We start from the raw sequence: 23,507 nt of genomic DNA on the forward strand, positions 1-23,507 counted from the left end.
ATCATTTTTAGTTATAGTAAAACAAATGATCATGTTTTTTGTTTGTTTTATTATTTGTTTTCATTTTGTAGTATGTTTTCTTTTATTTTCAATCAAATAGAATCATAATAATTGGTTGTGTAAACAAAATCCAGTATTGAAATTTACTTAGTATTGTTTGTTTGGATCTTCCCATTGATGCTTAGGACTGCAACTGGTCAGTCTCTTATTGGCATATGTGCATACTGTGTGTATTGCCTCTTTATAGCCTAAATCCATCTTTGCTTATAATTCAATATTGTTTTTGTTCTTTTTTTTCATTTTAATCAAGTATCAAACATTATGAATATCTGAAAATGATGTTTGTTTGTCTTTTTATTTATTCATAAACTTGATGAATTTTATGCCATAACCAAAAATGAACTGAGGAATCTTTTTATGAACATTATTGCTTCTCGTGGATGTGCACTGCTGAGGAGTCCCACAATAGGACAAAACGACCGTCCATTGCTTCCAGGTTTTCCATGATGGTCTAGCTTCAATTGACTCATGATCTCAACTATATAATTTTTTCTATTATTGTATACAGTCTAGTATTCACTTTTTCATTATTTAATAACCCATAATAAACATCAATATAAATCAGTGATTTATACTGAATATTGTCATAAATTACAAATCTTTACCTGTTTTCTGTTGTTATTTTTTTGAAAAAAAAAACTAATTTTCCATGTACATTAATCAACTATAGTTGTTTATTTTGTCACATTTTGATTGGTTATCTCAGGTATATATATTTATTTATTTATTGTACAGTCACATGATTTTAATGAACCAATCAACGATGAGGTTAACTTTTTATCCAATCTCCATTAATCTTTATCAAACTGCCAATCATATATGATTGAATAGAATACAGAGGCACAACACAACACAACATACACATATACATACACACACACACACAATACAATGGTGTCTACTGAAATCATGATAATAAATAAATAAATAAATCAAATATTTTGTAAACAATTCTGATTTTTGTCACTATACAATTATACAATATTTATTATTAATAAAAGAAATAATTTAGTTGATTTTTTCTCTTTTTGCGATCTTTTATAGACTAAATTTGATCAGATCAAATTAACGTTGATCAAATGATGATCTCATGAATATATATATATGTAGATAAATGAATGAATGAATTGATGGATGGATGAATGGATGGATGGATGGACTTTCATGAAGTGATTTTCTAATGTATATCCTTCTTTCAGCAGGAATATTGTAAATTATTATATATCATGTTAATTATATTACTTCTACATAGTTTATGCTTCAAATTAATTTACACTAGTCCTACATCAACATCAACAACATATGGTCAACAACGTTGTATGAAACCGGTACCAATACAAATACCAGAATGTCAAAATACTTTTTATAATTATACTGGTATGCCAAATTTAATTGGACAAGAGACACAATTTGATGCAAGGCATCAATTACAAACATTTAAACCATTAATTACTTATAAATGTTCATCAAAATTAAATTTTTTCTTATGTTCTATTTATACACCAATGTGTGATGTAAATACACATTATTTAATTGGACCATGTCGTCCATTATGTGAACATGTACGTGCTAGATGTGCACCAGTTCTTAGAGTATTTGATTTTAATTGGCCAGAAAATTTGAATTGTTCACAATTCCCTTTGAAAAATAGTGTTGGTGGTGCAATGTGTATGGAAGGTCCAGAAGATTTAGAAGAAGATATCAATCCATCGAAAAGTGCCATCAGTAGTAGTAGTAGTAGTGATAGTAATAGTAATAATAATCTAGAATTAAAAGACAAAATCAATAAACCAAATCATAAAGATTTACCATTAGATTCATCTGTTAAACAAATGTTACAAGTTATCACTTTAGACAATGAAAAAACTCCTAACAATGAAATGAAACAACAAGTACCAATCAAAGGAACAAAAGATAATGATGATGATAATGATAAAGAACAATTAGAATTAAATCAAATTATGGAGAAATTAACCGGTGAATTTTTAACAACTAAATCATTTTTACCTAATACATTGATTACATCACATTTTAATAAATATCCATTATCATTACCCCAATTAGCTCAATCAATACGTTATTGTTCCCATTTAAAAAAATCAATATTTTATATCTATATTAATCGTACTGGACGATGTGCACCATTATGTGATTCAAATATACTATATACAACAGAAGCTAAACAATTATCAATTATGTGGACTAGTATATTAGCTTGTATATGTAGTTTAATTACAATCTATACATTAATACGTTATATCATGAATTTATCTCATTTTCGTTTCAATGAAAAACCAATTATTTATATTGCATTATGTCAATTATTTTATGCATTAGGTTTTTGTTTAAGTTTAATTCTAGGTAGAACTAATATAACATGTGGACAAGATTTAGATTCTGGTCAAAGAATTCGTTTACAAGAAGGTTTAGATAATGGTTTATGTGTATTTATATTTATAATACAATATTTTTTTTCTATAGCTAGTTATATATGGTGGACAATGCTTGTTATACATTGGTCATTACAAAGAATTAGTATGATTACATCATATATTAGTTCTTATTGTTGTAATACTCATTCACCACAATTACGTAATACTTGTAGTCATCATAATAAACAATTCAATAATGCAGATGAAATCAATACTGAATCAAATTGTTATTGTTTACCAATTAATTCATTTTGTTTCTGTACAGAAAATTCATTCAATTGGAATCAATCAGAAATTATTATGAATGAAAGATTGATGCAACCTTCAACAAAAAAGCATCAAACTACTAATAATAATAATAATCCAAACAATCCAATATTAAATACAATACCTACAAATGTACAACAACAACAACAACAACAACAGTATCAACCAAATTTTCAAAATACATTAAATCATACAATAACTAATGGTATAAAACGAGATAATAGTAGTTGGTCAACAACCATAAATCATCATAATCATAATCATGATTATTGTCAACAACAACAACAACAGAAATATAGTATGGTGTTCACATCAAAATCTGATCAAGTTTCAGCTTGTTTAGCTAGAGAACATGTGGTAGCATGGTTGACAGCTGGTTTATTTACTGTTGGTGTTCTTGTTAGTAGACAAGTAAGTCAAATTTTTTTTTTGAAAAATTGAAAATTGAATTCTTTCAGTTTGAAAAACAAAAGGTTATCAATACATTAGATTGAAATGGATGATTATTTGTGTCATTCTCCCTATACATATATATTAGGAATAAATAAGAGGTAGTTTGTAAACTTGTCAGTACATAATAAATGTTACTTTTGCAAAACATAAAGCGATCTAAGTAAACTGTTGGCTACTGGGAAGCATTTGATGACTGTTTTCTTCTAGTGTAGGACTCTTCAGAAGTGCACATTCATGGCTCCAAAAAAGGTAACTAGAGCCTAGCCTTTCAGTCTCATGAACTAATTCTTAACTACACGACCACTGATCCAGGATTCAAGGATGTACAAGTCTAACTTCAATCAATCTCATACTGATAGTTATTTTTAGAGAAAAAGGATTTTTGCTTATATCAATCCAGTCAATAATGGATGTGCGTGAATATCAGCATATCAGGATGTAAGTGTAATCAGTTGAGTGGTTCGAAATAGAGTTTAAGCATGCAACCTAAATTCCATTACTAGTCACAATACGAATATACTAAAATTTCTGTTTAAATCACCTGAAACATTTGAATAATGTAGTTCTATTGGGTCAAGATTATTTCAAGACAATTTTTTTTCATTTTGTACACATAATTTCCATCTGGTTTATCTATAAATAAATCGTCTTAGGTGTAAAGGTTAACATTTTCCTTTCTATTTTTACTATTAAAAAAAGGAATCAACTTTGGGCAAACAGTGACATTGTTACACTAACAATAAATCTTAATTATTTCGTGAGAAAAAAAGACGATCCTAGAGATGTAGATCCTAATCTTTCTGATTACTGCTTATACTCTTACTACTTCTACCACTATGAGATTTGAATCAACAAGTGCATCTCTGTGTTAATGTGGTATAGCAACTCGAACTGATGTACGTATGTACGAAGTTCTACATTGTGACTGACTGACTGACTGACATATGTCAACAAGAGACTGATCACTTACAGTACTAAATAACAATGGGAAGATACAAGCAAACAATACCAAGTAAAATTAAACTTCACCCCATTGCACAAGCAAGTGACTGTCAGAACTCAATAGCTAAGTGGATAAAGTGATGATGTTTTAAGCGAACGGTACTAGGTTGAAGTCCCAGAGTGAACATCAACTGTGAGATGGAGATACACCCAGCTGACGAGTCCCAAACAGAACGAAACACGCCTTGTCCTGGATTCCACTGCTAGCCATTATTCATCTTTTCTTAAAAAGAGTCAAAGACGTAAACTCTGATTTTAATTACATTCATTTGTTTTGTTAGATAGGTTCACTAACTATCACATATAAATTGTAATTTGAAATTGATTATATAAACATGTATTTGATAAATGAATGGTTGAGATATGACTCGTAGTATTCATCATTTTTCACCAACATATTTACCTAAAATAAAACATCTTTCATTATGAATAATGCACTTATAGTATCTCAGGGTTTTTTAAAGTAGATCCCTTAGTGTCATGACTTTTGTCTTTGTTTTAGATGAGAAGAATGTATTTGAGTGCAGTTCATGCTTGTAATACAAATATTTTCAAGATTCACATACAGATCAATAGGCATAAAACACAGATACATATAGAGAAGATATATAACTAGCCTGTTATAGATATCCGAGTAAAGATGGTTTATCACGACTTGGAAGCAATTGATATATCCATAACCGAATGTATATACCATTTTGATTCATTCTACAAATATACTTCCTAAGCCTAAACACTATGAAAAAGTTGAGTATTATATTCATGGAAATTTTGGTAGAAAGCATCATTATTATATATTAAGTAATCTCTAAGTTTCTAAGCTTTCCAACCCTATTGTCATATCCAGCTTTGCTGGTCAATTTAGATTTAAACCATTAAATATAAATCATTATTTATTATCATTATTCATTCATTAGTTACATTTGATAAATTCATCATTTGGATTGAATATCGTTAATTTTTTTAAAAAAATATTGAACTTTAAAGATATGCAGACATTAATTAAAATATTATTTATATATGATCAGTAGTATATGACAGAAACTGTCTAAATTCTAATTTCCGCTTTAACTCCACCATATATATATACGTATAATTTATCTCTAAGTTAATCATTAACCACTGTGTTTACAAATAGTAAAATATTTTGATGGGCAGTTTTGTAAATAAAGAGGTCTCGTTTGTAAATTGCAGAGATCTTCAAAAAGTAAATGTTTACTTCTACATTATTAATAGTGAGACCACGTAGAATAGGAACGGATAAGTAATATTTCATGATCGTGTTCCTTTAAATCCTATTGGCAGATAGATTGATTTCATGAATGACATGAGCATTCTTTTAAAGTATTTATGTGTTATATCTAGAGCTTTGATTCTTAATATGCCGCGAACTACTAGACTACTTGAACGATAGAACCCGCAACGTCGCAAAAGAGAGAATACAAAGACTAGTAAGTAGGAAGTTTATTCCCCCAAATCAGTGTCAAAATATAGTACAGAAATCTCGTGTATTTATAGTTTTTTGGCTGAATGTAAATCATCATTTCGGTCAACCAATAGGCACATAGTGGTCATGCTAATCCATCCAATGGGGAAGTTACACGTCGACATTCTAGAACATTCTCCTAGCCGTGACTGGATGGAATGTCTGTGGCTCTTCCTGGGCTTCTTAAGGCTTCCTAGAGTCTACCGACGAGCCGTCCTTACAGTATGAAATCGGATGAAGTTCGACATTAACACTGTTGGATGCTGGCCGGTTCACTGGTCTAGTGGTTAAGTGCTCTGGCGCGAGACTGATAGGTCCTGGGTTCGAATCTCACGTGTCGGGATCGTGGATGTGCACTGCTGAGGAGTCCCACAACAGGACGAAATGACCGTCCAGTGCTTGCAGGTTATCCATGGCGGTCTAGCTTCAAGTGATTCATGATCTCAACTATTAAAATATGTATAAGAAGTTAAATGTAATTTGAAAAAGAAATTATACTTGTAATAATGTCTAAGATTAAAATTCAAATAATTCCAATGTTTCACTAAGCGAATTGGTTCATACTTCTCCATAGAACTAATAAACAAATGGAATTCGGGATGATTTCAGATAAAAATGTTTTTATGATGATTTTATAATTTGTTTAAACTTATTACGAAATATCGGAAATTTTTTACAAGATGAATCGCATTCTACAGTCGTAGTGTTATTCTACTGTCACTGATACTATCACTACTACTCACACTACTGTTACTACTACTGTAATGAACGAGAACACAGGTGGGGACAACCAGTTGTAACACAAAATTATATAGTCTCTTGGTCGAATATGAGAACCATACATTGAATACTTCATTTCAAAATTTTCATTATTTTTACTTCACATCTTGTATGATTCTCCAAGTTCACAATTCCTTTCTAGTTCCGTTTCCGTTTTTTTTAGTCGATCTTCATAGCTTTCTGCTGCTAGGTTTTCCACTTTCGATTGGTGTTATATACTATTTATGTTTGTCTATGTAGTTAGCATACACCATACTACTACTATTACAATAACCTTCTCGTCGCTCCATGCTTATATGATAATGTTAGATTAGACTGATATATATATATATATATATATATATATATATCTTAGGCTCTAAGTTATTTAAAGCTGACCAACGAAACTTGTGACAATGTTACACTGAGTTAGTTTGTGAATTCATTGACTATTGGTTTGAGCTATATTAGAATAGATGTATCCCCTTCGGTAAAAATAAACAAGTCGTTACATTAATTATAATTTGTTGTTAGAGACTTTTAGTGATATAGTCCTCAATAAGATGTGTTTAGTCACACTCCCAATGTGAACATAAACACTCCAACAATGTAGGTGCATCGAACGAACGAGTTCAAATTAAGGTGAAACACGCTTCTTGAATTCTACTATTAAATACAATCTATCTATTCTACAAAATCCTATTTCCTCATCTTAAACACTACTACTACTGTAGTGAATAGAACACTGGTTGGGGACAATCGAATGTATTTAAGCAAAAATTACAGACTATCTCAGTAAATTCTGATAACCATATAATGGACAGCTAATTTACAAAATAACAACCAGATTGTCTCAATCTTCACTATTTCTTCTATAATTTCATTGTTCATGCATTTTCTTACCGATTGCGCTTCATTTCAGTTCTTTCCTCATCGGTCTTCTGCCAAAATACATTCTATGTCTGACACCATATACTACTTATATGGATATAAGTAGACCACACCACACTACTACTAGTAATAGTAAGGATTTTTTCCTAATTTCACTTATATACTACTAACCAATAAATTATCAATAATACTTATATCAACTAGTCATTTTTTTTATATTAAACTATTTAAATGATAATAAATGTGTAATTTATTGTCTGACACTAAATTATTAATGACAGTCGTCATAACAATAATAGTAATACCATTCATTCATAAAGGGTGGTGTAATCGTAGGAATTTTAGGACTGGTTATAATTACAAATCAATAATAATAATTAATGGTTGCAGTTGAAATTCATTAATTTTAGTAAAACTAACTCCTTTCATTAATTTAATTACCTAGTGGTTTATATTATTTACACTTCTGTTGTCAAGTTACTTCTAAGCGTATTTACTGGACAAATATGTATATATATATATATCCTTAACGGGACTATTTTACTCACTGACCATCTTTAAAAGAAAAAAAAGGAGGTACACAATTGACAAACTTTCATTGTCAATGAAAAGTGGGAGTGTTTGGTAGAACTTTCGTATGTATACATCTTTATGTGTATATATGTGTGTGTGACTAAAAGAGGAAGTAGATTATTTTTAAATAAATGTATCATTTGAATGATGAAATGATTACTGGAAGCGATTGTAATTCAATGATTTGACAATGTAATTCTTTTTTTGTTACATTGACAAGTAACAAGAGAATTGAAAATTGATTGCATAACATTTAGATATTCCAATAAAAAAGTTAATATTGTCTATTTAAGAACATTATAGTAAGATAAATATGGTTTGTATGCTCCCATACACACACATACACACACTCAAATACAGAAATACACACATGAAACACTAAGTGAATATATATGAAAGTTTACTGGAACAATATCCAGGAAGTAGAATTCACAAGTTAAACTTAAGGGAACATTGAATTGAATTGAAGTGATAATCATTACATAATATGACATCAATAGTCATTTTCATGTGTATCTATTCTAAATTAAATTTGTAGTGAAAAAACATGAAACCATTTTTGATTAGGGTCATGAATCAATCGATGTAAGATCATCATTGAAAACGTGGTAGCCCTCAACAGTGCTCATTTACGATCTCGCACAAGGGATGGATGGAGGTACATCCATCTGACGATTCCCACATAGGACGAAACGCGCGTCTTGGATTCCACTGCCAGCCACTATCCACCTTTGCTTATAATCGTACACTTTGTTTTGAATTCCATGAATTTATTCTTTCTTCTTAAATCATACTGTTTATACCTAATATTTTCTACCAATATTGATACTTACACTAATTCTACTACTTTGAGATTTGTCATAATATTTTCGTTTATCCCCAATGATGTGACATAGCAACCTAAGTTGATGTTAACCGATAACATTCGATATGATACATAAATTAACTAAATTTGAAATTCGAAATTATTGGATTTCAGATTGTAGGACGATTTCGAAGGTTTCCACTGTAACTCTTTGAGATGGTGGAGAAGATTTGTAGCTTAGGTGGGTGGTTTTGATGTTGGTTTGTTCTCTGAGCTCCACGACCAAACCATCCAGATCAGAGAACAAACCAACATCAAAATCACTGTAACTCTTTTTAATATTGTAATTGTATACTATTAAAGAATTCCAAAACTAGGCTATATTAGCTGTTCAATTTATTTCAGTTTGCAAGAATTCTCTAATGTATTATTTAATAAAAGTCTAACATTGAATTACCATTAAAGATCATAGTAAATAACATTCTTCTGATATGATCTACCACATATAACCATAAGTAATGAGACAATAAAAAGAATGGAGAACTTATTAGACTTCAAAATTTAACACTGATAATTGATTGAAGTGGGAAGTTTATTGAATTCAAGAGGTGTTTTTAAGATGAAAAGTAATTTATTGTGTTTTTTCTGTGCGGTATATCTCGTTCGGTAGTGTTTTCTCATGAAGCATTTAGTGATTACATCCTATATTCCTCGTATTAATCAGACAGGTGAATATGAGCTTATCATTTAGTTACAAAAGGCCTATGATGAGACAGATTAAGATTAAGAGTAGAAGATACTCGTAAGTTACTAGTATTTGACCATAGATGTCTTAGAAATATTGCTCGCATCTCCTGGGATCACCGGGTAAGTAATAGTGAGGTTCGACGCAGGGTATTAGGAAATGATGGTAAATCAATTGATGAGGTCATGAATCTTCATCGACTGAGATGGTTAGGGCACGTGTTACGTATGCCTGAACACCGTTTACCAAGACGCGGTATGCTGACTAGTGTAGGGGATGGTTGCAAGAAAGTTAGGGGCGGCCAAACCAAAACGTGGCATCAGTGCTTGAAGTTACTAACTTCTAGTCTGAGCCATGTTGGCAGATGCAGACTACCTGGTTGCGGTCCGCGTGACTATCGTAACCAATGTTTGGAGACTCTAGTTGACATGGCTCAGAATCGATCACAATGGCGTAGGTGTATATACTCTTTATCTTCCCTTAAACCTTAATATTAAAATTGCTTCATAACGTTTCTTCCTTCCTATACTATATCCTTATATGCAACCTATATTTTATATACTACCACCACTAAATTAACTACTTCTATGAATCTGGTGTTCATCTTGTTGTGCTAACGAGATATGGCAACTTGGACCGATGCATATATGTGCCTGGTCCTACGTTGTAGCTGACTGACTGATGATGAGACAAATTATAAGAGGTAATTGACAATAAACCCTGTTCGATTATCATTTTATCCTAATTAGAATTCATCAATAAAGCTTATTAATGAAACTGATGCTGCTTGAAATATTCCAACCCGCTTTAACCGGTGTCATTTTCAAATGCATTACCACGAAGCTGCTCTAGCAATATTATAAAAAAATTTCCAGGGACTTGCCACTCATCATTTCCTATGAATTCAGTTATTCATCATTTAACTTTTGAAGTTCACTTTACTTACTTACTTACTTACTTACGCCTGTTACTCCCAATGGAGCATAGGCCGCCGACCAGCTTTCTCCAACCCACTCTGTCCTGGGCCTTCTTTTCTAGTTCTATCCAGTTCTTGTTCATTCTTCTCATGTCTGTCTCTATTTCTCGGCGTAATGTGTTCTTTGGTCTTCCTCTTCTCCTTCGACCTTCAGGATTCCATGTGAGGGCTTGTCTCGTGACACAATTGGGTGATTTCCTCAAAGTGTGCCCAATCCACTTCCAGAGCTTCTTCCTGATTTCTTCCTCCGCTGGAATCTGGTTTGTTGTCTCCCACAGTAACTTGTTGCTGATAGTGTCTGGCCATCGGATCCGAAGTATCTTGCGTAGACAGCTGTTAATAAACACTTGCATCTTCTGGATAATGGCTTTCGTAGTTCTCCACGTCTCTGCCCCATACAGAAGAACTGTCTTGACATTTGTATTGAAAATTCTAATCTTGGTGTTGGTTGACAATTGTTTTGAGCTCCAGATGTTTTTCAGCTGTAGGTATGCTGCTCTTGCTTTGCCGATCCGCGCCCTCACATCTGCATCTGATCCACCGTGTTCATCAATGATGCTGCCCAGATACGTAAAGATTTCCACATCCTCCAAAGCTTCTCCGTCAAGTGTAATTGGATTGATGCATGTTGTATTGTATCGGAGAGTCTTGCTTTTCCCTTTGTTTATATTGAGACCTACTGCTGCTGAGGCTGCTGCTACACTGGTCGTTTTCTCCTGCATTTGTTGTTGCGTTTGTGATAGAAGAGCCAGATCATCCGCGAAGTCTAAATCGTCAAGCTGCATCCTGCCTGTCCACTGTATCCCGTGCATTCCTCCAGATGTTGACGTCTTCATAATCCAGTCGATGACCAGGAGAAAGAGAAAGGGTGAGAGTAGGCAACCTTGCCTAACACCGGTCTTTACCTCGAACGAGTCGGTGAGTTGTCCTCCGTGGACGATTTGGCAGTTTAGTCCATCATAGGAGTTCCGTATGATGTTGACTATCTTCTCAGGCACGCCGTAGTGTCGAAGAAGCTTCCATAGTGTCGTCCTGTCCACGCTATCAAATGCCTCCTCGTAGTCGATGAAGTTGATGTACAGTGATGAATTCCATTCGATTGATTGTTCCACAATGATACGTAGAGTTGCGATTTGATCTGTGAACGATCTATCCTTACGAAATCCGGCTTGTTGATCTCGAAGTTGAGCGTCCACGGAATCCTCCATCCTGTTTAACAATACTCTGTTGAAGACTTTTCCTGGTATTGAGAGAAGAGTGATGCCCCTGTAGTTGTCGCACTTGCTCAGATCACCTTTCTTTGGTATCTTGATGAGAAGTCCTTCTTTCCAGTCTGTTGGTACATGTTCTTCGTCCCAAATCTTACTGAAGAGAATGTGTAGTATCTTGGCAGTTGCTGTTACATTTGCTTTCAGTGCCTCTGCCGGGATGTTGTCTGGTCCCGCTGCTTTGCCACTCTTGATTTGTCTAATGGCCATGCTGATCTCTTCAATTGTTGGTGGGCCAATATCGATTGGGAGGTCTGTGGGTGCTGCTTCGATGTTGGGTGGGTTCAGTGGAGCTGGTCGATTCAAGAGTTCCTTGAAGTGTTCCACCCACCTGTTTCGTTGTTCTTCAATATCGTTGATTACTTTGCCTTCCTTGTTTTTCACTGGTCTTTCTGGTTGACGGTAATTTCCAGCAAGTTTCTTTGTTGTATCATACAGTTGTCTCATGTTTCCCTCTCTTGCAGCCTTTTCCGCTGTAATCGCTAAATCTTCCACATATTTACGTTTGTCGGTCCTGATGCTCCTCTTCACTTGCTTGTTTGCTTCTGTGTATTCGGCTTGTGCCTTGACTTTTTCTGCTCTTGTTCGGCTGATATTGATTGCTACCTTCTTGTTCCTCCTTGCTTCAATTTTATCCAGTGTACCAACAGTGATCCATTCCTTGTGATGGTGCTTCTTTTGGCCCAGAACCTCCTGACATGTTGAAACGATTGCCTCCTTGATACCTTTCCAGCTGCTCTCTATGGTGGTTCCCTCTCCATTGAGTAGGTCATGAAAGGCCTCGAACCTGTTGCTGAGGGCTATGTTAAATTCGTTGAGTTTGTCAGCATCTCGAAGAAAGGCCGTATTAAACTTTTGTGATGTTGTCCGCGCCGTTGTCCACTGCTTCTTGAGTTTTAGTTTCATCTTGGCGACCAGCAAATGGTGATCGGATGCTATATCAGCTCCTCTTCTGGTTCTCACATCCTCCATCGTCCTCCTGAACTTTTTTTATTGATGCAGATTTGGTCGATTTGATTCTGTGTAGTGTGATCCGGTGAAATCCAAGTGGCTTTGTGTATGTTTTTGTGTGGGAATATGGTGCCACCTATGACCAGTTTATTGAAGGCACATAGGTTTGCAAATCTCTCACCGTTTTCGTTCCTTCCTCCCAGTCCATGTCGTCCCATGACGTCTTCGTATCCAGTGTTGTCCACTCCAACCTTGGCACTGAGATCTCCCATCAGAATTGTCAGGTCTTTGGTTGGGCACTTCTCGAAGATTGACTGCAGCCTATCGTAGAATTGGTCTTTAGTGTCTTCATCGTAGTCGTTGGTCGGCGCATAACATTGGATGACGTTCATTGTAATGCCCTCTCTCTTTGTTTTGAAGGAGGCTTTGATGATCCTCGGTCCATGAGATTCCCATCCTATAAGTGCATTGTGTGCTTTTCTAGACAGCATCAGTGCCACTCCTTGTGTATGTGGGGCATTTTCTTCTTCATGACCGGAGTATAACAGAAGTTCCCCTGAAGACAGTCGTTGTTGTCCAACCTGCGTCCAATGTGTTTCACTGATTCCAAGCACTTCCAGGTTGTATTTCCTCATTTCCGCAGCAATTTGGAAGACTCTGTCGGTCTCCCACATTGTCCGGACATTCCATGTACCTATAAAAATTGTCGCTCTGGTTGTAAGAAGGTGCATCGGCCTCATGACTTCCGAAGGAACTCGGCTTTCATCATGAGACGTCATAATTATTCCTTCTACTCCCAGGGCAGAGTTTAAATGGTTTGAATGATTTTTTCTGGTTAGCGTTTTTTTAGCGAGTTGGTTTTCTATGGGATGGGGTCGCTAACCCCATGCCCAACCCTCCTCCTTTACCCGGGCTTGGGACCGGCAGTAGCCCCTGGAGGAGCTACAGGCGGAGTTTTGAAGTTCACTTTACTCAACATGAAACTTTTCAACCAGAATATGTTTCTATGTATATACTTCATGGTATAACATATAGGCCATTCAAACAATTTGACATTATAGGGTTTTTTGTACATCTTAAAAAATAACTGTTAAAATTAGGTTCAATTCAAGATACTACAACTGATCACTGGATTCTCGAAATACAATCTATGATAGTAAGATATTGGAACAGACAAACTAATAAACTAATTTACTAGTCAATCTAAATGTGGTTAACAAACTGACACTGCTTACTTATAATGTGTACTATACACATCAATGTCATTTCTTACATGTAAAATAATCTAAGATGATCTATCATAGGTACCACTATACTTATTAATATGTATTTATATTATAGTACCAAATACATATATAGAATACATCATTACTTATGATCAGTTCTGACAAGTTTTATTTATTAGAGGAAAAAAGGGTATATCTGTTAGTATGTATTTGTATGTTTGTATTCATCTATATAACTGACTGCTTAACAAATGAACTAATTGTCCAATTCACTTGTTTTCACAGTTTTACCCTACACACCAACAATATCAGTCATGGTAAATAAATACACGAGAAAATAGTAATGAACAACTGTCTACAAAATGATTCCTTTTTTTTTAATTCATGTTATCAATAGTATGATGTTGCTAATAGTTTGTAAAGTTGATAGATAATATGATTTGAACAACTGTCATACTAATACTATTTATAGTAGGACAATAACCATTATTATTACTATTACTACTAATGGTAATATTCTAGTTGTTGCTAACATGAGTTACATAAGTTGTTTATAGATTAAACCATTTTATAATGTTATAGTTGAAACATAAGTCAATTGAAGCTAGACCAACATGGGAAACTTGGAAGCACTGAACGGCTGTTTCTTCCCAACACGGAACCATTCGGCAGTGAGCATCCATGATCCCGCACTCGCGAGATTCGAACCCAAGACGTATAGGTCTCGAGCCGAAGCCCTTAACCGATATACCACTGAGCCGGCACCCAACGGTATTAATGTCTAACTTCAAATGATCCATGAAGTTGAGCAACCGTTCACCAATTGTCTTCAGTTCGCACTGCTGAGGAGTCCCATAATAAGACGAAACGGCCATCCAGTACTTCCAGGTTTTCCCTGGTGGTCTAGCTTCAATTGACTCACGCTTTCAATTATGAAAATAGTAAATCTCTACAAAACACCCCTTCTAACAATGAGATAATAATATCCATTTTTGTATTTTAAAGTTTTTTCTTCATTTTATTCTTTTCTGTTTATTTTTATTTTCATTTCTATTTATCTTTATGTCAATGTTAAACTTCAGCTTTAAAAAAAAAACAAAAAAAAACTAACACAATGTTAGTTCTATCTTGTTTACTCGTTGACTGTCGCCCTCCTGATGAGTTTTCTTTATGTTCTTCATTTTATTCATTTATCTATTTATCTATTCATCAGTAGTAGGTATTTGTTTGTGTGCGTGTGTATGTTTGGTTAATGAACTTTAGAAGAATAAACAGTCAGTAAATAAATACACTGACAGGTGGCTTTCGTTTGAGTGTGTGTATGTGTGCACAAAGAGACACACAGAGAGAGAGAGAGAGACGAGAGGACGAGAGATGATTATTCTTTTACCTTTCAATGTTTGTGTTTGTTAGTTTATTAAATTTTCATTTTTTTTCTTCAATGGAGTAAAATTTTTAATCGAAAAAAAACAAAACCATTCAATGTTCAATTATAGACAGGGAATATATACATATAGATATACCTATGACCTTAGTTTTTGCAGTTTCTGCGCAAACAACACAACCCTATTCAATATGTTGTGGTACATCAATGAATGTTAATTTTTCTTTTAGTTCAATAGTGAATTTAATGATTAAAACAGAAAGCTGATGAGGTGGTTAGTTGTATTTTAAACAGGAGTTTTACTTTGTAATTATGAAATATGGTATATTATTGTAGAGGATATTTATAGGTTACTCGTATTCAATCATATTGTACTTTTGAAAGGTTGCTTGGATCAGTCAGGACCATCGAGTGAACAACCTTGAGATTAGAAACAGAGTTCTAACAGTGCTGAATCGACTGATGTGGTAGTGAATATTGATCAACTAAGGTAGTTAATACATGCGTAACTTATGCACAGTCACTACCTACCTGGATACATGATGTTTGTTAGTGTGGAAGTTAGGGATAGAGTAGACAAAGACATGGCATTATTCCATGACGTTAGTGACTGGTAGACTGAACTGTGTAGATAGGCGCTCACTATTTGGTTACAGTTTCGCTCGATTATCGTGACCTATAGTTCGAGACGCTGGATAACATGGTTTGGAGTTGGTATTATTGGTGCAGATACATCCACCCATAGCCTTAAAATACTTATACTACTTATACTGCTGATTCGTTATTTCCTATCGAATCAATATAAATATGTGTATTAGATTCTGCATTGTTTATAACTTCATTTAACATTTGTTAGACAGCATATTAAAGTTTGAAGAAAACAATAATGGTCTCATGTTGATATTGTTTTATTGAGATCACGAACCGATTCAAGTTAAACAACCATTGAAAATCGGGAAGCACTGGGCAACAGTTTCATCCTTGTATGGGACTTCTTAGTAGTGAGCATCCATCACCCTGATACAGGTGATAAAAACCTGGGCCGTCGGTTTCGTAGGCAAACACTTAACATCTAGGGGGTTGAGCTAGGTATACAGTTCTAGTTTCAATGAGCCCATGATATTACACCACTATCTTTTATTGTCCTTTGCTATTAATCTTGTTTTGGGTAGAGTAATAATACATTGTGCTGGAGAAGCATTAAACTGATAAACTACGTTTAAACACTAAAAATACTGATCAATATGGAGTTATTTCTGACAAAGATCAGCTATTTTAGAAACGAGATAGTTGAACCTCAATTGGATAGGATGATCAGTTCTCTATATCAAGAATTAAAATGGGAATCATTAAATGAAGTATCTATCTGTTCCATCTTCAGTTTCACTAATTATTCAGTTCAAATATCAGTTCATGATGAAATGAATGACCTTGCGTTTCACAAGGATAATTTATTATTATTAGAAAGGAGATTTGTGGTGACTGTAGTGATTTTAACGATTGAATTCATGAGTAAATCTAAGCTAGACCACCATTGAAAACCTGGGAGAGCTGAACGGCCACGAATCCCCATTCTGATAGTAATCACATGCTCACTAGTGACTAGCTCCAAGGTAGATTTATTAGAGTTCTAGTGAGAAGCCGTGACCAGTGGAGCTCAACCTGTGTCGGGTATGAGACAGTTATCTACTTCAGACAATGGATGAATGGTTATGCAAGATCATGAGTTGGTTGAAGTTATAGACACTAACACCATTGGATCCTATCTCAGTAGTCTAGAGATTAAGCGTTCACGAGGGACACCGTAGTTCCTGGGTTGGAGTCCCTTTGGTGAGGGATCATGGGCGCGCACTGATGAGGAGTCCCGTGTTGGAACGAAACTACCGTTCAGTGTTTCCAGGTTTTCAATGGCGGTCTAGCTTAGATCGGCTCATGTATTAAACCACTAAGATAATCGATTAATTCAAATGTGTATTGAATCAACAGTTGATTGTAGGAAGGAGGGGATGCTGTACAGTATAATTAGAAGTTGATTACAATCAATTATTACTCTATGGTTAATCTAATGACATTAATTATCAACCAAATGATTTCATTATGTTTAAGTTATCAAATGTTCATTTATTTACATTAACTTGTCAATGTCTATAATAACCGGCAGTAATTATATTTTAATGTGTAATGTTCATCATATCTGATTGAACATGTTAATGTCTGTTTGAAGTCAGTAACTCAGTAGATATTGTGTGTTGGACTTTCGAAGTTGAATGTTATGAGTTCAAATCCTCATGTGAACATTAACATCAAAGTATATCAGCTACATATAACTGATGAGTCCAAAATAGGACGAAACAAGTGTCCTGAATGTTACTGTTAGTCAATATTCAACTTTAATCAAAAATAAATAAGTAAATAACAGTTATTACTTAGACATTATTTCTTTTTTTTTCAAGTAGATTCTATTCTTTATTATACTGGTAGTGTTTAATCTTAGTAACTAAGATTTGTTTTCTATTTTTTAATTTAACACCTTTGAATAGTGAAATATATATCTTCCAACTGTCAAATTAGAGATATATCGTCAATTAGTACTTGGTAATATTCATTCTGTAATGATTGTAATTATAAAGGTTGATTTTTAATGGTCTATCTGTATGTATACGTGGTTGTGTGTATGTGTGTATGTATGAATATGGTTCCCATGAAAAGATTCTCATATTTACACATGAATTTCTCTCTATGGATTAGACATTTTAGTAATGAATAAGAGAGACGTTGTGTATTTCTGTGGTAGGATGTGAAATAGACTAATTTACAACGACAATATTAACATCTTGAACGTTTCAACTATTTAACTGGTATAAACTTATCAATGTTGCTAAGTTGGTCACTATTGTTTGACACACACACACACATATATACACACACGGAGACACAATACTGTCCATGCTTCTAATACATGTACGTGCTAGTTGTCAAATTGTCCTTATGAATATCAGTCATTCATTAATAAATTACGCTCTGTAGTCAACTAACTAACTATGTTGGTAAGTAACTAATTTATGATATTCTCCTCTCCATTTAGGTACATAAAACTTCAGTAATTTCACACTACTACTATTAGTAGTGATGATGATGATAATTGTCAAAATGAAACCTAAATCTTAAATATTCTTAATTTCTTTTTTCGTCATAACACCTATTAGCTGTTTTCTCTCATTTTTTTTTGAAAATTTTAGTCATGGTGGTTTTTTGGTGATTAATGTTCTAAAAAAAAATGAAGAAAAGAGGAAAACATGTCTATTTACACATGCAAAAAGACCAATTTGTACACATAAATATTTTCAAAAGGGGGTTTTATGGAGATTTTAGTAATTTTTTGTGGTTGAAATCATAAGTCAACTGAAGCTAGACCACTATGGAAAACTTGGAAGCACTGAACGGCCGTTTCTTTCTATTGTGGGACTCCTCAGCAGTGCATATCCACGATCCCACCTCACAAGATTCGAACCCAGAACCTATCAGTTTCGCTCACGAGCGCTTAACCTCTGGACCATTGAGCCAGCGTAGGTATATTTGTTCATCATTGTATATAATATCTTACTTGGTGTGTATATATATGTGTATGGGTGAGTATAAAGTGTATCTGTGTGTATGTAAAAATAGTACAAATTTGCAATTTGATGTGATTGTTTGAATGTAATAGGATATTTACTCAATACATATGAAAACCAATAATTCCTGGTTAGTGTCTTAAACTCTTCAACAGTATACACTTACAAACGACCCAATTAATTGAACTCAAGTTTTATGAGTCATGGGGAGTGAATGTTCCACTCTGAGAGCAATAAATAAGAATATCATAATACACATTTACAGTTTCAGTCAGTATGTAATATAAAGTATAGTAATCAATATCATATACTTATTAGTGACTGAGTTCAAAAGGTAATTTCTAGGGAAGACTCAAACAACCCTTATAAATGGATTATTATTCAGACTAGTTTGTTAATTCTGTATCATGTAACTATATTTCTACACTTGGTTTATATATATACAATATTGTGTAGTCATCTTTCAATCCCATTGGCCATTAACTACCTTTATTCTAAAAAATATTCAGTTACCGTTTGATTGATTTGCTTTCAAATGAAATTTATGAGATTTTTGCTCAGAGCTCATAACTGTTCTATAGTTATTGATCAAATCTTTCGTTGTACTTTGTAAGAAACTGCTGAGGAGTCCCACAATAGGACGAAACGGCCATCCAGTGTTTCCAGGTTTTCAATGATGGTTTAGCTTCAAATGACTCATGCTTTCAACTATGAAACATACTAAATCTCCACAAAAAACCCCTTCTGATTATACATGAGATTATTAAATTAAAGATTTCTATGCATAATTTGATAATTATAGACTTAGTATCTCAGTTCCGTTCATGATTCTGATTATCCATTGATAAATTTCAGAAAATCATAAGTAATATAAGTGCCCTCTTTGTAGAAAACCATGCATATATATAATCTATAGGGATTATTTGGCGGAAATAATAGGTTCTAACTTTACCTATTTTCAAAACTATTTACCAGACCCTTCCCCGCCTTAATTGTGTTCTTGTTCGGTTTGTTTCTGAATTGAATAAATTGAGTTGTCTCATTTTATTCAAAAATGAAATCCCTTAGCAATCTGTCGTGTTATCAGTCATATACAAGGAGCTTGGTAATAATTTCGATGACTATTGACTAATTAAAATTTGATCAATGGCTACTGTTATGTAATGACAATCTAAGTGAGCATCCGGAAAGACCAGACAGCTGTTTCATCTCAGTATGAGTTTTCTCAGCAGTGCTCATCCGTGAACTGACTGTTGGTGATTGAATACATGAACAATGGCTTCACGAACGGACAATTAACCTATAGACTACGGAGATGGAATTGAGTGGTGTACAATACTAACATCAAGCAATACATGGATTGATTTTAATTTTAATTGGGATCATGAATTGATCGATATTAGACCACCATTGAAAATCTGTAAGCACTGAAAGGCTTCTTCGTCCTAGTATGGAACTCACCAGCAGTGCGCATCCATGATCTCGCACGTGGGACTCGGACCCAGGACCTTCGGTCTAAGTTTTGATTAGTAGTCTAACTTATCAACCTTTCTAAAAATCGCCTGTTTGAATATCAGAATGGTCTTCCTCACTTAATTGTTGTTACTGAGGCACAATAAGATTCTTCAATTCAGTAAATCTACTCTCTAAATAGTGAGGGATGATATTCGACCAGCGTCAAAATGAATTTGACGAACATAACTTGGTAGTCAGTCAGTTGTAATATATGTCAGTCCTATAGAAAGTATATACCGTAATGTGTGTGCATTTGCCTTAACCAATATCTCATTCGTACAAGCTTATCTTTTTTTCAAAAAATCGGGATTATTTTTTATCAATCATTACACAGAATGAAGGTGTTGGGTGGTTTGAGTTGATCGAGAGGATACCCTGTTCGAATTAGTTTTCATGCTTTTTGACATTTTTCGCCCAGTATTACAATCAGATATATTGTGCTGTGAGCTACTTATATTGAAATCTTGACCTTCAATTTGATGAATTAAAATAAAACTGTATGTGAACTTCCTTCGTATCCACCATAAAATACATGCAATATGAGTTTTTCAGTCAGTCAGTCAGTTACAACGTACGACCAGGCACACATATGCATCGGTCCAAGTTGCCATACTGTGGTGTGAGCTACTTATATCGACATAAGTAGTATATATGGTGAGCAAGGAATAGAATATCTGACGGCAGAAGATTGATAAGATCAAGAAGAGAAGAACAGAAATAAAAAGCAATTTGTGTGGAAATCCAGGAACAATGAAGCCTGAGACAATTGAAGAACATTTTGCAAATAGAGTATCATAGTATGGTTTTTGCATTTTACTAAGTAACGTAATTTACGCTAAATCAGAGTTGTTTGTCCTCACCTGTGTTCTCATTCACAACAATATTGCCGCTAAGACGTTCAGTCAGCGACTAATCTCCTATAGAACTGAATTACTTAGATTGATTGATCATTAAGTATCAGTAATCAATATCATACTTGTTCAGTTCTTTTAATACTGATCAAGTCCTACTGGTCAAGTTACAATGTAATCACTAGTTTCACTAATTTAACAGTAGATCTATCATATCTTCTTAAATGTTAAATGGTTAATGATTGAAGTTAACACTTGGCTAATTTAATTATAAACTTTAAACAAGGCAAGAAGAAGTTTACATGATGTCTTAGTACTTTTTTTTCTGTCAAATATCATACATACAACAGTAATACTATCCTACTTCATCTCATTCATATTCCATATATAAATGAATGATATCCGTAGGAAAAGTATACTGTATTCACTCATTAACTGACAGATTTTTCTTCTAGACATTTTATACTTATTAACTAATGAAAGAAATTGTCACTTAGACTCAACAATCCAATAAATACACACACACACATATATATACAAATGTATAAACTGATATATTAGAGACAGGACAATATATTATATTATGTAAGAAGGGGGTATAAAAAAGGTTAACATTATTATAGGTAGAATACATTATTATATCACTGTTATTCTATTTCTTCATTAAATCATGTAACATTCAACTTTGTTTATATATATGTGTGTGTTTGTGTATAATCAAGTGTGGGTATTTCTTTTACATTATGTATTTATATTCAATCAGACTAATGACAATCTCTTTAAGTGTCATGTATATATGTATATGTACAAATTGCATGTTAGTGATACATTTTTCATTTATTAGGGACAAAGTTATAAAATAACTGGGAACAATAAATAAAGAATGAGAAAAAAAAAAAGAGAAAAACTACAAACCCCCCTTCCCCCCCCCCCCAAAAAAAAAACAAGCAAACAAACATAAATCTTAGAAAGGTGTTTACAAAATCAGTAACAAGTTCATATTTTTTTAATATAGAACATAAGTGTGTGAGAGAGAGTGAGATTGATTATTACATGAAACAGCACGTATTTAATAGATCTTAAAGTTTAATTGTGTAGATATAGAATGATTACTACGCTATATATAATATATGTGTATATATTACTTATTACAAGATGAGTAATACATTCCCTTTGGGGAAAAAATCATAAGAATGAAGCGTTGGTTATCTGTAAATAATGAGTAAATTAAACGTGATGATTTATTAAAAAATATTAGACTAGATGGGATAAATATATGTGTGTAGGTGTTTATTCATATATGTGTGTATATGTGTGAGAGATAGAGAGAAAGAGGATGGTTATGATTATTGTTGTTATTGTTATTATTAGTTTTATCCAATATTGTATTTTTGGTAGAATATAGAATTCTCAGCACAAAGTACTTCAACAAGTTTCCGTTTCTTACTTCTTCGTCGATCCTGACAATAAATATTGAATGATCGCCAGTTAGAAGTTAGCAGTCCAGTCAATCGACATCTGAATAATGTATATTCTTCTCGCTGCATATTGCCAGCAAACACCATATCTCTGATTAGGCCTTCTGTAACCTTTACAGCGAAAGGTTTTACACTTTTCAGAAACGCATCTGAATAGGTTGTGCGATGAATAGCCATAATGATGTATTAAAACAAACGAAATTAGATAACTTGTTGAAATATCTAGATGACAGGAACAGGTAGCCCAGATGTTTAAACAGGCAGCGAATTAGATTACGTGTTGATCAGGTTTTACGGAAAGTTCTGTATGATCCATTGAAAAGTACTCAAGAAAACCAAACTGATAGTATAGCCCTTATCCACCTTCAAAAAAAAGACACTTGTTAAAGGATATATTGAATGATTAGTAAATCTTAATCCTCTTTTTTGATAAAATGACACATGTTTATCTGTAAAACACCAAGATAAACATGAACCAAGATTATTTAGACTAATCTATATAGTAGATTATATCAGGCTATCCACGAAACTGTAAAGCTGAGCCTGAACAATTTTTTTAACTATTATGTGATATATCCATTTTACTTTCATGGTTAAAATCATAAGCTGATCTTAGCTAGTGCATCACTGAAGACCTGGGAGTACTGGACGGTGGTTTCGTCCCAGTGTGGGACTCCTCAACGGTGCGCACCCCCAAACATAAGACTGAAGACTGAACCAAGGACACGAGGTCTCTCGTGAACGCTTAGTATCGAACTCACAGAGCCGGGA

General features: G+C 33.7%; 1 protein-coding gene across 1 annotated transcript in view; it reads left to right on the forward strand.

Annotated features, from left to right (window-relative positions):
• The window catches only part of Smp_166640 (hypothetical protein), a gene marked incomplete at both ends in the record, with an annotated part of 100,971 nt that overhangs the window by 69,906 nt on the left and 7,558 nt on the right, over positions 1 to 23,507 (forward strand). The window contains 3 exons of the mRNA XM_018798216.1: positions 1,828 to 2,136; positions 2,236 to 2,496; positions 2,542 to 3,170. Coding sequence (XP_018653180.1) covers positions 1,828 to 2,136; positions 2,236 to 2,496; positions 2,542 to 3,170 — 1,199 coding nt within the window. The remainder of the gene's footprint in view (positions 1 to 1,827; positions 2,137 to 2,235; positions 2,497 to 2,541; positions 3,171 to 23,507) is intronic.

The sequence above is a fragment of the Schistosoma mansoni genome, chromosome 6, assembly GCF_000237925.1.
Source record: "Schistosoma mansoni strain Puerto Rico chromosome 6, complete genome".
NCBI lineage: Eukaryota > Metazoa > Platyhelminthes > Trematoda > Strigeidida > Schistosomatidae > Schistosoma > Schistosoma mansoni.